Raw genomic sequence first — 12,565 nt, 5'->3', positions numbered from 1 at the left:
AGCCTCAAAACACTGAGGGTGTGTGTTCCTGTTCCCAACCGACTTCTCCCCACAACAAAGGGAAGAAGTAGGTTTGGGAACAGGAACACACACCCTCAGGTACAGGAAGCCCTGAAGCTATGCAGGAGGGCTGTTTCAAGGAGCTTTCTCTGCATGAGTCACCACACCGCACTTTTCATCTGGAAAATTACAAGCACTAGCACTCTCTTAAAGGGATGTGGAAAGACTTCACTCAAGTTTTCAGCATCTGAGACCCATTTTCTCTAACCAACACCCATCAGGAAGCAGGCAAGGAAGCCTGGTTATCCCTCGTCTGGCTACGGACTGAGGTCCTAGGGCCAGCAGCCCCGATCTTAACTCCCAACACCTCTGCCCACACCAGCAAATGCTTCACTCCAATGTGTGCCCATTTTCAAACCTAAAACCTTGGGGGGTTGGGGGGAAGGGCTAAGACCCTATAAGACATCCTTCTCAACCAGCTGCAGAAAACATGGTGGCCCTGATCTCTTGTTGAGAATTAGACAGTGTCACTGCAGTTTACTTCTATTAAATTATAATTGTTTGTAGAAGCCACTTCCGTAAAAGGTGTGATTGTCATGCTCTCTCTCATCTGCTAACCACCCTCTTAATTAAGAGCCCACCGTGAGATTTGCAGGCTCAGGAGAAATGTGCAAAACTTCATAAAAGTACATTTCAGGTTACTTACTGCAAACCCAAAAGCAGAGGCGCTGTACCTCATAACGGAGACAGCTAAAAAGAAAGAAAATATTATTCAGAATATTTTAAGACCTCATAGATATTTTCTCTCATTTGTGAGACTATTCATATATTTGATATGGCCTTTTACACATCAATGGAAAAGTTCTATGAGAAGGAAATTAAAAATTAACTGTACTTGTCAAATCCGAGAACTTAAAAAATTCAAGAGCGATGTGAAAAGCGTCCAGACTTCACCTGCAACACCCTCTCTTCCCAGTGTGCCCTGAAGCAGCAAAGGGCCAGCTTCAGAATGAAAATGCTCAAGCAGTTGTCTGTCACTCAGATGACAGCTGAGGCTCTGAGAATTTAACAACTGGGAATAGAGAGCTGGGAACCATATTAAACTTTGAAAGTGAAACTGTAACCATCCAAACTGTTCCCATAACAAGGTAATTAGTGGTGGTAACTACATGCACACACCATTGCTGGCATGGTTGGAATAAAATCTCTTGCCCATCAGAGCTTAAAATCCAGTGTGGACCTCATGAAAACTGTCTAGAAAAAGAAAGAACAAATTATCTTAAACAAGAGATGTCTACAAAAGTAGGTGTTAGAGTTATAATTAAAACACATTTCATCCATATTCAAAAATTAGTCGACCTTTTGGGGGGCAAGTTGATTGGGTAGCGCTTTTGTCTAATTCTGCGATTTGTTCTGCGCCAAAGCAATGTCCAGCTTCAAAGACAGTTCTCAATTTGACTTAATAAGGCAGGTCTCCATGCAAAAGCCATATGAAACAAGCATATGTCCACTCACTAATAGAGAATAAAACCCAACCCAGTGGGTCAGCAAGGCTTTGAAGTGGATTGTTCTGGGCACAGATGTTACAAGCACTCCCTCAAGGAGTAAGGGAGGCACGGATGCAGGGCATGGAGGTCAATACCCCTTTGGACTCCCACTCAACTCAGCACATGTCCCTTCTCTGGGAGCTGCTCTCTGTCTTATCCATATGGACCCCGGGCGGCCATATTGTGCTTTGTACCCCTGCCCGCAGCCATGAGGGAGTCATCTGACCCGATGCGACCCAAGCATATTTCATTTTCTATGAATTAAGAATTCCTCTGTGTAGCAGAAATAGAAAGGATTTTATTGTTCTAAAGGATGTAGCTGATAAATATACTAGAACTTATTTCTCCCAATTCTGACCAAGTTCCTGGTAGAACTAATCTAGTATGTCAATGTACCTATCTTCTTTGCCTGGCAACAGTTTGATGGATTTTTTTTTTCTTTTTTTTGGCGGTACGCGGGCCTCTCACTGTTGTGGCCTCTCCCGTTGCGGAGCACAGGCTCCGGACGCACAGGCTCAGTGGCCATGGCTCACGGGCCCAGCCGCTCCGCGGCATGTGGGATCTTCCCGGACCGGGGCACAAACCCATGTCCCCTGCATGAGCAGGCGGACTCTCAACCACTGCGCCACCAGGGAAGCCCCTTGATGGATTTTTTTTTTTCTTGATGGATTTTCAAACGTTATAAGCAACCAACTACTGGCTTGATTTTTACAGATAATTGCAACACACGACTGGCAAGTGTTCTAATAAAGTTTCAAACGTAAAAAAAAAAAAAAGAATTGAGACAGAGAGAGAGTCTAGCCGGTCAATTTATGCTGTTGGAATTGAAACACCAGAGCTAGGGTTGGCCACACTGTTTGCTACACAGAGAGACAAGCTCTTACAAGGGGTAAGCACAGCACTGGGGCAAGAGAGAACTGCTTGCTAGCTACTCAAAGTTTCCCAGCCTTTCCAGAGACTCAGCCACATTCAGGTCCTCGGGCTGTGTGAGGTGAGTGCAACCCATTACATTGCTGGCCTTCTGTGTTTGTGACGTGAGCTGCTCCTGTCACCCCTGCTGTCACTCTTACTGGCACAGGGAGAAGGGCGAAGCCAGCCGTGTGCAGTGACCGACTGCAGCTTTCAAGGGCAACGTGGGTGTGATGGTGCAAAGGGGCACTGGACCTTCCCAAAGAACTCAACTCCTGGCCAGGCTGGCATGTGCAAAAAAAAAAAAGGCAGCAGACCCCTTGCCAGGTCTGAAGTGCCCTGTAAGACACTGATCCTGGCTCGCAGTCAGTGCTCAGTAACTGTGAATGAAGCTTAATAAAATTTCACAGAAATGAATCGAAATGAGTATCTGGCTTGTTTCCTTTACAATCTGTTTTTAGGATATGTTAGTTGTGTGCTTTTTGTGGGTGACTTCTTTACCAGTAATGGAAACCTTATTAACTCTTACTAGCATCTTGCATGGATGCTCAATATATACCTCAGATGAAGAGCTGCCCGGGCGGGATCCCCCGCTCTCTCTCCACCTGCACTGTCTGGACTGGGCAGCACGGAATGGACAACACAGCTGGAAAAGCCCTCCACTAGCCTTCACAGAAGACCTCCTGCTTTCCAAGCAGTAAGATGTTTTAATCAAGTTATTCGGTATACCAGGCATTTGTAGAGTGGGCTACAGATTCCATGTACTCTGAGAACTATACTGGAAAATTCTGCTTGTGCGACTTGACCCTGCCCAGTGGATGAATAACTGAGAGCACAGGTAGAATCTTCATATTGTTCTATCCCACACACACCAAGGAAAACTGGAGCAGGAGGGCTCCAGGTTCACCTAGAGTCCTGAAGACAAGGGAGGCATTCCCATGTCTCATTTACTTCTAAATTGGCTCCATCTAATTTCCTTGATGCGAAGGAAAAGAGGAGAGGCTGAATATTGCATGGGGAATCGAGGGAGCACTGAAGGGCCCTCCACTTGGGCGTAGCTCTGGCAGCTTCCCTTTGGGAGCGACTTCCCAGCTCTCGCGAAGACAGAACAGCAAACAGTCATTAGCACGAGACCCAAATGGAAGAGGTCAGCCCAACTTTTAGGAATTTCCGAAGAGTAAATGACTTTACTTTCCTTGGCCCTAACCTGACATGACACATCCTAATTCTGGGATAAGAAGGGACTCAAAGGAAAGGGTCAGATTGGTTTAGAAAGCTGCTACTCCCACAGAAAGAGAGCCAACTGTGGGGTTTCCATGAGGGCGCTTCCAACTTCCCTCGTGCTAAGAATGAGTTCCACTTGAAGAGATCCTGGGCCAAGATGACCCACACCAAGGCAGAGATTACAGGGCAGGTGCCCCTGGAGCCCACACGTACTTGGCTGAGGGGAGCTGGGAAGCCAGCAAAGGTCCAACAAAAGTGCAGCGGTGCCTTTAAGGCACGTGCTAGATTCAACACTGGACAACAGAGAAGAAAGGGCCATTCGACCTCAGACCATTATGCTGCAAGCTGGCAAGGTCCAATCCCATTACAAGGGTGGAGGTCTCCAAGGAAGGCTGTTCTGGGTCAAGGCACAGGCCCAGCTGAAGATAATGAAATCTCTGTGGCCCTCAGCACGCAGTGTGAGACTGTTTAACACACACCACAGCTGCTCCGGGGTGGAGTACCTGAAACCCAGCAGGACCCTGTGGGGCTCCCAGGCACAAAAGCCTTTCTGTGTCCCCCATTTCTTGTTTGCGGGAAACAGGCTTCATTCAGCCTCCAGGACCTTCCCTGAGTTCCAAAGGGCAGGTTCAAACAGTTGCTAATCAGGGCAGGGAGGGGAGGCGGAGACAAGGGGGGAGCAGTCAAGAAACAATAGTGCAGCCTTCCACTATGGGGAGTTTGGGGTTGGTAGATGCAAGCTGTTACATTCAGAATGGATACACAGCAAGGTCCTACTGTCTAGCACAGGGAACTGTATCCAGTCTCCTAGGATAAACCATAATGGAAAAGAATATTAAAAAAAGAATGTCTATATATATATGTGTATAACTGAGTCACTTTGCTGTAGAGTAGAAATTAACACAACACTGTAAATCGACTCTACTTCAATAAAAAATTTAAAAAAGAAACAATAGTGCAGCCTTGGGGCAGGGTCCTGGCTCCCCCTCAAGGGATACACAGAACAATATCTTTGAGCTGTTTTGCAGATACTGACCCCCAGCAGGTGGGAGAAGTTAACCGTATGCGGCCCACAAGAACGCAGACCCCAGACCGGTTGGAACCAGAGGGTTGATGATGCTGACTCCCAATTACCTCACCTCCAACCAATCAGAAGAACGCCCACGAGCTGATCAGGCCCTCCTCTTTCAACCATTACTATAAAACTCCTCACTGCCTCCTCCAAGTGGGGACACATAGTTTTGAGGGCATTAGCCTGCTGTGGCCCAAGCTATTGTTTTCTACTTTACCCGAAACTCTGTCTCCGAGATTCAATTCGGGAGCGGTGTACAGAGGCCGAAATTCGGCTACATGCCCAACCATCAGCAGCCTACAGGTTCCTCTGGATACCACTGGTAGCAGTGGGAAAACCAGGGAAATTTTCAGGAATGTTCTGCTCGTTACATTCAGAACTTGTCTCTAACACTCATCACTAAACCACGCACTCAAGTGAGTCTCATTCCCCAGGGAGCTGAGGCCTTGGCTTCCATCCTCTGATTCCCCCACCCCGACCCCGACCCCGTGTTCAGAGTGGAAGTAGGCTGTCATCTGACTAGGCTGGCCGAGCACACCCAAAAACGCACTCTTAGCAACTGGGCTCCTCTCACTTTCCCTGCTGTCTTGTGTCTTGTTTTTTATATACTAAGACACAGAGTTCTTAAGGTGTTCCCTAAGTCAAATGAAGATCTGTAGTTTGGGGCCTGCCCAGCAGCCATTCCCCATTCGGGTAGAAGGGCCCTGAGTCTCCTCTGGGAAACAGTATATCCCCTACCCTCAGACTATGGGGTTTGAGTGGGACGGCATTGTGACCCCCACTCTAGTCTATCCCTGTCCCGAGGCCAAAGTTAATGATTCAGAGATGGCACAATTCAATTTGAGCCAGTGACAACCAGTCCTGAGTTTCTGCTGAAAATATTGGGAAGAGGATGTCTTTCTAGGAGGGGACAGTAGAGCTGGCAGCAAGAAAACAGGAGCTGCCGGTAGCAATTCTGCCCTAAATGAGGGGAGGCTGCCTTAGGATGAAGCCAACATGGAGGAAAGCAGCTATTCAGACAGACACAAATCAAACCCCCGGTGACAAGGACTGAACCTCTGGAATCGGCCCTACCTGAAGTCTACCCCTATATTTTTCAAATATCAATTCATCGGTCAATAATTTCCAATAATTTTTTAGCCAGTCTGAGTTGAGTTTGTATCACTGGCAGCCAAATGAGTCTTAATACACCTTGAGCCAGTCATCCCTTTTCCAAGAATCTCTTTTAGTGCCTAAGAAATGGACAAACACCTTCTACACAAAAGCTTCACAGTAGGTTTGCATGATTTATAACAGCAAAACACTGGTTGCAGTTTAAATATCTAGCAGTAGGGTAATGATTAAAGAATGGTCCATTTAAAGAATAAGCTATACGTAGCTGTTCAAAAATGTTTACCAAGAGTGCCGTTGGCTAACGTTGATATCAACATACTAGATAGAATAATGGTATTGACAATAAACAGCTGGTGCATTTGGTGCCACCAGGACTGGGTGCCGCGGGAAAGGATGGGTCTAGGTCAGGAGGGGTTCTGCCTGGTACAGGTGCAAACTGAATGGAGAGGTCAGAAGAGGCTTCACTGAGAAGGTGAGACTTGAGCAAAGTTCTGGAGGTGAGGAAGTGAGCAGTGCAATCATCTGAAGGCAGAAACTTCCAGATAATGGGAGGAGTCAATTGCAAAGGCCCTGAGGTGGGACACCTGACATCTATGAGGCCATTCTGTCCTAGACAAAAGGGAGTAAGAGGGAAGTTACGTGAGATCATAGATTTCCTTACTGTTTGAGCAAAAAACTTAGGTAGAAAAGGGAAAGAGACAAGACTATATGTGTGATACAGTACAACTACACTTTAAAAATGCATTGAGGACTTCCCTGGTGGCGCAGTGGTTGGGAGTCCGCCTGCCGATGCAGGGGACACGGGTTCGTGCCCCGGTCCGGAAAGATCCCACTTGCAGCGGAGCGGCTGGGCCCGTGAGCCATGGCCGCTGAGCCTGCACGTCCGGAGCCTGCGCTCCGCAACGGGAGAGGCCACAACAGTGAGAGGCCCGCGTACTGCGCACACACACACACAAAAAAAAGCATTGAAAACAACTTTTTAAAAATCCCTCAAATCATAACAGTGGTTAATCTTTAGTGGGTTGGAATATTTGAGGGCTGTCTGAGTGGATTTCTTTCCTTTCTACTTTTTGTATTTCCTACGTTTTCCACAACCATCATATATGACCATTCAAGTTAGAAAAAGAAATCCATTTTATTTGGGGGGAAAATTATCTGACTTGTAACAACGTAGTCAAAGATGTAAATCAGCACAACAGAAATCAGATTTATGACAAACATCTGAGAGCAGGCGGCACTGTGGGCTCACGAATGCTTCTGGCTAAAAGGAATGCATACTACCATACACATCTTTATTACGTCTCCATTTCTGAAATCCATCTCCCGAGGCGAAATCACCTACAGGAGCAGCTTGCAAATGCCCCAAAGAGTTCTCAGAAGCATGGTGAGGGCAGACAGGCCAGGGACACAAGCAAAATGTCACTTTCCGTCTAAGGGATCTCCAGCCTCCGCAGTTTTTGCGTGTCCTACACTCCACTTTCATTGACATGTCAAGAGGGTAATAACAGCTACACTCCCAGAAGCACACAAACAACAGAAGTCCTAAGGAAATATTTATACAGGTCTGGTTGAAGACCAGAATTTCTTTAAGTCCCACTCAGGCCAGAAATCACTTCAGCTGGAAACTCCAATTCAAACAGAAGGACAGCTGGAAAATGGAGCGGACCCAGGCAACCCATTGTTAGGGCAAAGCCACATGCAAATCCCACAGCTGAGTAAGCAGCAGGCTTGCAGAGGTGCAGACAAAGTGCCCTGGAAATTCACAGGGAGGTGAGAGAGCCAGCGAGGCAACTGAGGGTCAAGGCCAAGAGCCCCTCAAGGGTGAAACAAAGAATGCCATTTCAGCTGCAGGCGAAATTTATCCAACAGCGAGGACCCATCTGTCATTCTCACCAAAGTCAGGCAGTAATTGTCTTGAGCCTTAGCACTCTTTAGCAATACCCCAGGTCCCATAACACCTCCCATTGCTAAATTCTGTGCCCAGTACAGCTCCGTTAATAAATCAACCCCACTTTAATTAGACCACCTCTGTCCCTCCGACGCCTACCAACCACCCCCCCCACCACAGCTACGGAACTAACGCCATTTGCGAACCCATCCTTCCATCATCCACCTTCATCATGCTGGCTGCAACCCAGGCAGCAGCAGGAGTCAAAATTAACTGACTGATGTTCTGACCCACTTCAAGAGAACCTCCAACAGCTTCCAGACGCTCCCTCCCACTCAAACAAGAATATAACGTACAAAAAAATGAGTGATAGGATGCTGAATTCAGTCACCGCTGAAGGAAGAGGGTAAAGCAGTTAGGAAAATAGATCAGCAGAACTGCTTAGCCCGTTCAACTACTCATCCTCAGCGTCAGCACAGTGACGACTTTGTATTGTAAGATGGTACGGAAAACCCCCAACGAACTTTTTGGCCAGCCCAGTATTTTGGTCTGTCTAGACCATAATTTGCAAAAGCGCACCTTAAGGATGAAATTCAGAAGTTTCTGTATGACCTATACAGTATTATTCAAGCATCAGAACTGGCTACCAACATTTTTAAGTCAGGAAAACCTGAGATCTGCCGGTGCTGGGCAGTCCCTTTCAGCGATGCAGCGCTGTGTTTGGGCGGGGCGTGCTCTTGGCCAGTTGCATTTTCTGCATCATTGGACCCAGCTGGCCTCACTCACTTGCCTGGCCCCTCAGGGTATCCAGCTGACCCGGCAAGCTTGAGGGTATAGCCCTGAGCAGCTTAAGGGAAAGGACAGTAGTTTCACCTGTGTCTGCAGTTCCCAGCAAAATCCCTGCTAAATATTCATTTTACTGCATGAACAGTAGCCTCCAACGTTTCCATGGTCAGGTCTGGCTCTCGGCAAATTACAGAAAGCTGTTCGGTGGGTGAGTCAGTTCTCAAAGCCAATACCATTCTTTGAGAGATTCATCTTCCCTAGAACCTGAGAAGCAGTCATTAGCCCAGGCAGGCTATGGACACTGCCCACCCACCCTCCAGGGCTCTGCCTGTCTGCAGACAGGGAAGCTCTTGCCAAGACCTCAGGGATGATTATGAAGGTTTCTCTTTCTTTCACATGACCAAGAGGCAGGTCATGTACAGAAAGTGGCCATAAAGTCCCTTCCACCATCCCACACCCACAAATAACCTGTGTGACCCACAGCAAGGACAGTCATGAAGAGGTCAGAAAATATTGTCCTTGAGCTACTGCAATGGGGTGGGGAGCATCATTTGATGGTGACCTGGGGAGCTTTGCAATGAAAGATGAATTTGCATTCAGGTTTATAACAGGAAGCAACTCCCAAGGTGTCTTGCCTGAACTCCCCACATCCTCCCAACCATCCCCCTGCTTTCTCAGCATGCAGCCAGAGTGGTTCTAGCTGTCCCACTCCCAGGAAAGGCCTAGGTCCTTATGATGGAGGAGGCCCCACACACTGACCGCCTCCATTACAGCTGCACCTGTTCACTGACCTCCCCTCAGCCAGGCATGCTCCTGCTGGTCTGGGTTCTATCTCATTCTTCTGCCTGGAGCATTCTTACCACAGAATCCGACTGGCTCACTCCCTCATTGCCTTCAGGTCTCTGTTCAAAGCTCACCTCGGCCTGTCCTGGCAACCCTGCTTAATACTGCAACCTTCCCCTTACATCCAGAGATGTATGTGCTCTGGATAAAGGAACCCCTCTAGGGTTCCAGAGCACATACATCTTTTACCACACCATCCCACTTACTTATCTATGAATACTGTATACCATTTGCCCCACTTTACACATTAGAATGTAAGCACTACAAAGGCCATAGGCTTTTCTGTTTTGTTCCTCAGTGTCTCTCATATGCCTAAATCAATGCCTGAACACACAAAAGCCCTCAGCTTGATTGACTGATTGATTCATTGACTGATTGAAATGACACCTACTACTTAGCTTCAACCTGCAGTGAACAAAGTCTTCATGGAGAAAGCAGAGAGGACTGGGGTTCAACATGCACCCAGATGCGTGACCAGGCAGCCATTCCCTGAGCAAACGGGAGTGGCAGCCAGTACTCTGCAAGGCATCACAGAGAAAGCAGCCTCTGTAAGGCCCATTCTTTTAAAGAGAACTTGGAGCATCTGCAAATGACAAAGACCTGGGACTATGGGAAGAGCCAGAACGGCCTTGAACCCAGAAAGCCAAGAGCCAGCAGAGAATAAAAAGTACATGAAGGGCCTCCCTGGTGGCGCAGTGGTTGAGAGTCCGCCTGCCGATGCAGGGGATACGGGTTCGTGCCCCGGTCCGGGAGGATCCCATATGCCGTGGAGCGGCTGGGCCCGTGAGCCATGGCCGCTGAGCCTGCGCATCCGGAGCCTGTGCTCCGCAAGGGGAGAGGCCACAACAGTGAGAGGCCCGCGTACCAAAAAAAAAAAAAAAAAAAAAAAAGTACATGAAAAAAGAAAGTCAGAATGAGAACAACCCAGGGAGAGTCTCCACCCTGGACCAGGGCACCTCATTCGTTCCAACACACACCAGACGTTCATTCGCTCTGCTTCAGTGAGTGTAACATGAAATGCACACACCCCCACTCCAGAGCGGGAAGTCAGAGTTCCTGGAACATCAACGGGACAACTGCTACTTAACAGGGAAAGACAGGATTTCGAGAGGCTCTCAAGGATCCCAAGGCACAGGAGGCACCAGTTCAGGGATGAAAAGCCAAGAGCCCAGCTTTTCATGCCAGTGTTTCTTCAGCAACACAGCACACTTTCACTTCGCTTCTTCTACAAACAGGGAATAAAGAGGTGGAAGAGCTGCTGGAAGCACGGTTACCCAACTTTGATGATCCTTTGCAGACTGTCATCAGTGGAGTAAACGATCCACCCTCACTTGTTCTTACAATTATTCCAAAGACCTCACTCGCCAGAACTAAGGGGAAGAGCAAGGTTCTTGCTGGACGTCAACTGCCTTACATATAATTTTATTCCTCCCTGTTCTCTGGTTACTGTGAGCACAGCTCTATTGCCTGTGGGGGGCTTGGCCAGGGGTCCTCAGACGACACTCAGCCCTGTCCTGCAACCTTCTCCAGATGAACACGAGGAGCCTGAGCTCCCCAATCATTCTTTCATTCAATAAATAAATGCTTATTGAGCATCTACTATGTGCCACACACTGCTGTGATGAGCAGGGGATACAGGCATGACTTGCCCTGAGATTTGATGAAATACGCCTCTAAAAGCCCTAACTATCCCTTAATCATAGAACGCTGCTACTTTTACCTCATAAATAAAGCATTCACTGAACAGAAATCAGAGATGGGAGAATTTTATAAAACAGAACCTCACAGTTTGTCATCTCTAGCCTTCTGTTCTGAGTGTGGTTGCTGCGAATTTGAAGCTTGAACGCTCATTCTCAGGCCATTATTTCCAAGTTGGCTCAGCATCTGTCCTCTGACACTCAAAGCCCCTGTCCCTGCTGCCCTCACTTTTCACCACACAGAAATGATCCTTGTGTCTTCTCCAACCAGCCTATGAAGACCTGAAATCAGGCTGATTACATTGTATTCAACTCGCTATCTCCAGGGCCTGTGAAAGCACCAGCTCAGAGTTGGTGCTTAATAAATGCTTATTGAGCAATAAATTCTTGAGAAATCTCTAAGCCCCAATAATGTCAGCTTTTAACTTAATATGCAATCATTAATTCACAGCGGAACCAAAAACTAATGCCATGGGCAACTAGAGCTCCCGATGGTGTCGATGTTGCCACCCAAGGTCAACCTTGTCAGATGACTAAGATGCCCCTTAGTCTGGCACTGCTGACACATACCACACATTGGACTCCTTTAAAGAGTTGCTAAAGGAACTTTTTTTTTTTTTTGCGGTACACGGGCCTCTCACTGCTGTGGCCTCTCCCGTTGTGGAGCACAGGCTCCGGACACGCAGGCTCAGCAGCCATGGCTCACGGGCCCAGCTGCTCTGCGGCATGTGGGATCCTCCCAGACCAGGGCATGAACCCGTGTCCCCTGTATCGGCAGGCGGACTTTCAACCACTGCGCCACCAGGGAAGCCCTAAAGGAACTTTTTAAAAAACAATATATTGTTGGGGAAGAGGAATACACTGAATAAGACTTCAAAGACTTGGCTTAAAGAGATGGTGCTGGGGCTTCCCTGGTGGCACAGTGGTTGAGAGTCCGCCTGCCAATTCAGGGGACACGGGTTCGTGCCCCGGTCCGGGAAGATCCCACATGTCACGGAGCAGCTGAGCCCGTGAGCCATGGCCGCTGAGCCTGCGCGTCTGGAGCCTGTGCTCCGCAACGGGAGAGGCCACAACAGTGAGAGGCCCGCGTACCACACACACACAAAAAAAAAGAGAGATGGTACTGAATAATTATTTACTCACTTGAGCTGAACCAAAGTCATTAGAAAACCATTAACATTATCACTCAAAGAATAAAAGTTAAACATGGTAGAATAAAGGCCTTTTCTCCCCTCCGTCCCTACCGTTCTCTATAAAACCCACCAAAGCAACAAGAAGCATGGAAAACTAGAGAAAGAATATAATGATCAAAGAAACTAGGAAGTGGCCAACCTCAAACCCCCAACTTAAAGAATATCTACCAAATACATTAAAGTTTACATTATACAGAAGGAATATGCTGAGAGCTGATAACATACTTCAACCTTGCTGTTGCCTGTAAGGGGGTCATTGTTTGGGCTCTTGATGATTGTACTATTGAATTGTG

At 47.7% G+C, this 12,565-nt stretch overlaps 1 protein-coding gene across 1 annotated transcript in view; it reads right to left on the bottom strand.

Moving 5' to 3' along the window:
• Positions 1-12,565, bottom strand: part of TMEM163 (transmembrane protein 163) — a gene marked incomplete at its 5' end in the record, with an annotated part of 256,482 nt that overhangs the window by 92,463 nt on the left and 151,454 nt on the right. The window contains one exon of the mRNA XM_081242263.1: positions 707-750. Within this exon, the coding sequence (XP_081098389.1) occupies positions 707-750 (44 nt within the window). The remainder of the gene's footprint in view (positions 1-706; positions 751-12,565) is intronic.

The sequence above is a fragment of the Mesoplodon bidens genome (genome assembly GCF_964165515.1).
Source record: "Mesoplodon bidens genome assembly, chromosome: 8".
Lineage (NCBI taxonomy): Eukaryota > Metazoa > Chordata > Mammalia > Artiodactyla > Ziphiidae > Mesoplodon > Mesoplodon bidens.
This window is presented reverse-complemented; position numbering and strand designations above follow the sequence as displayed.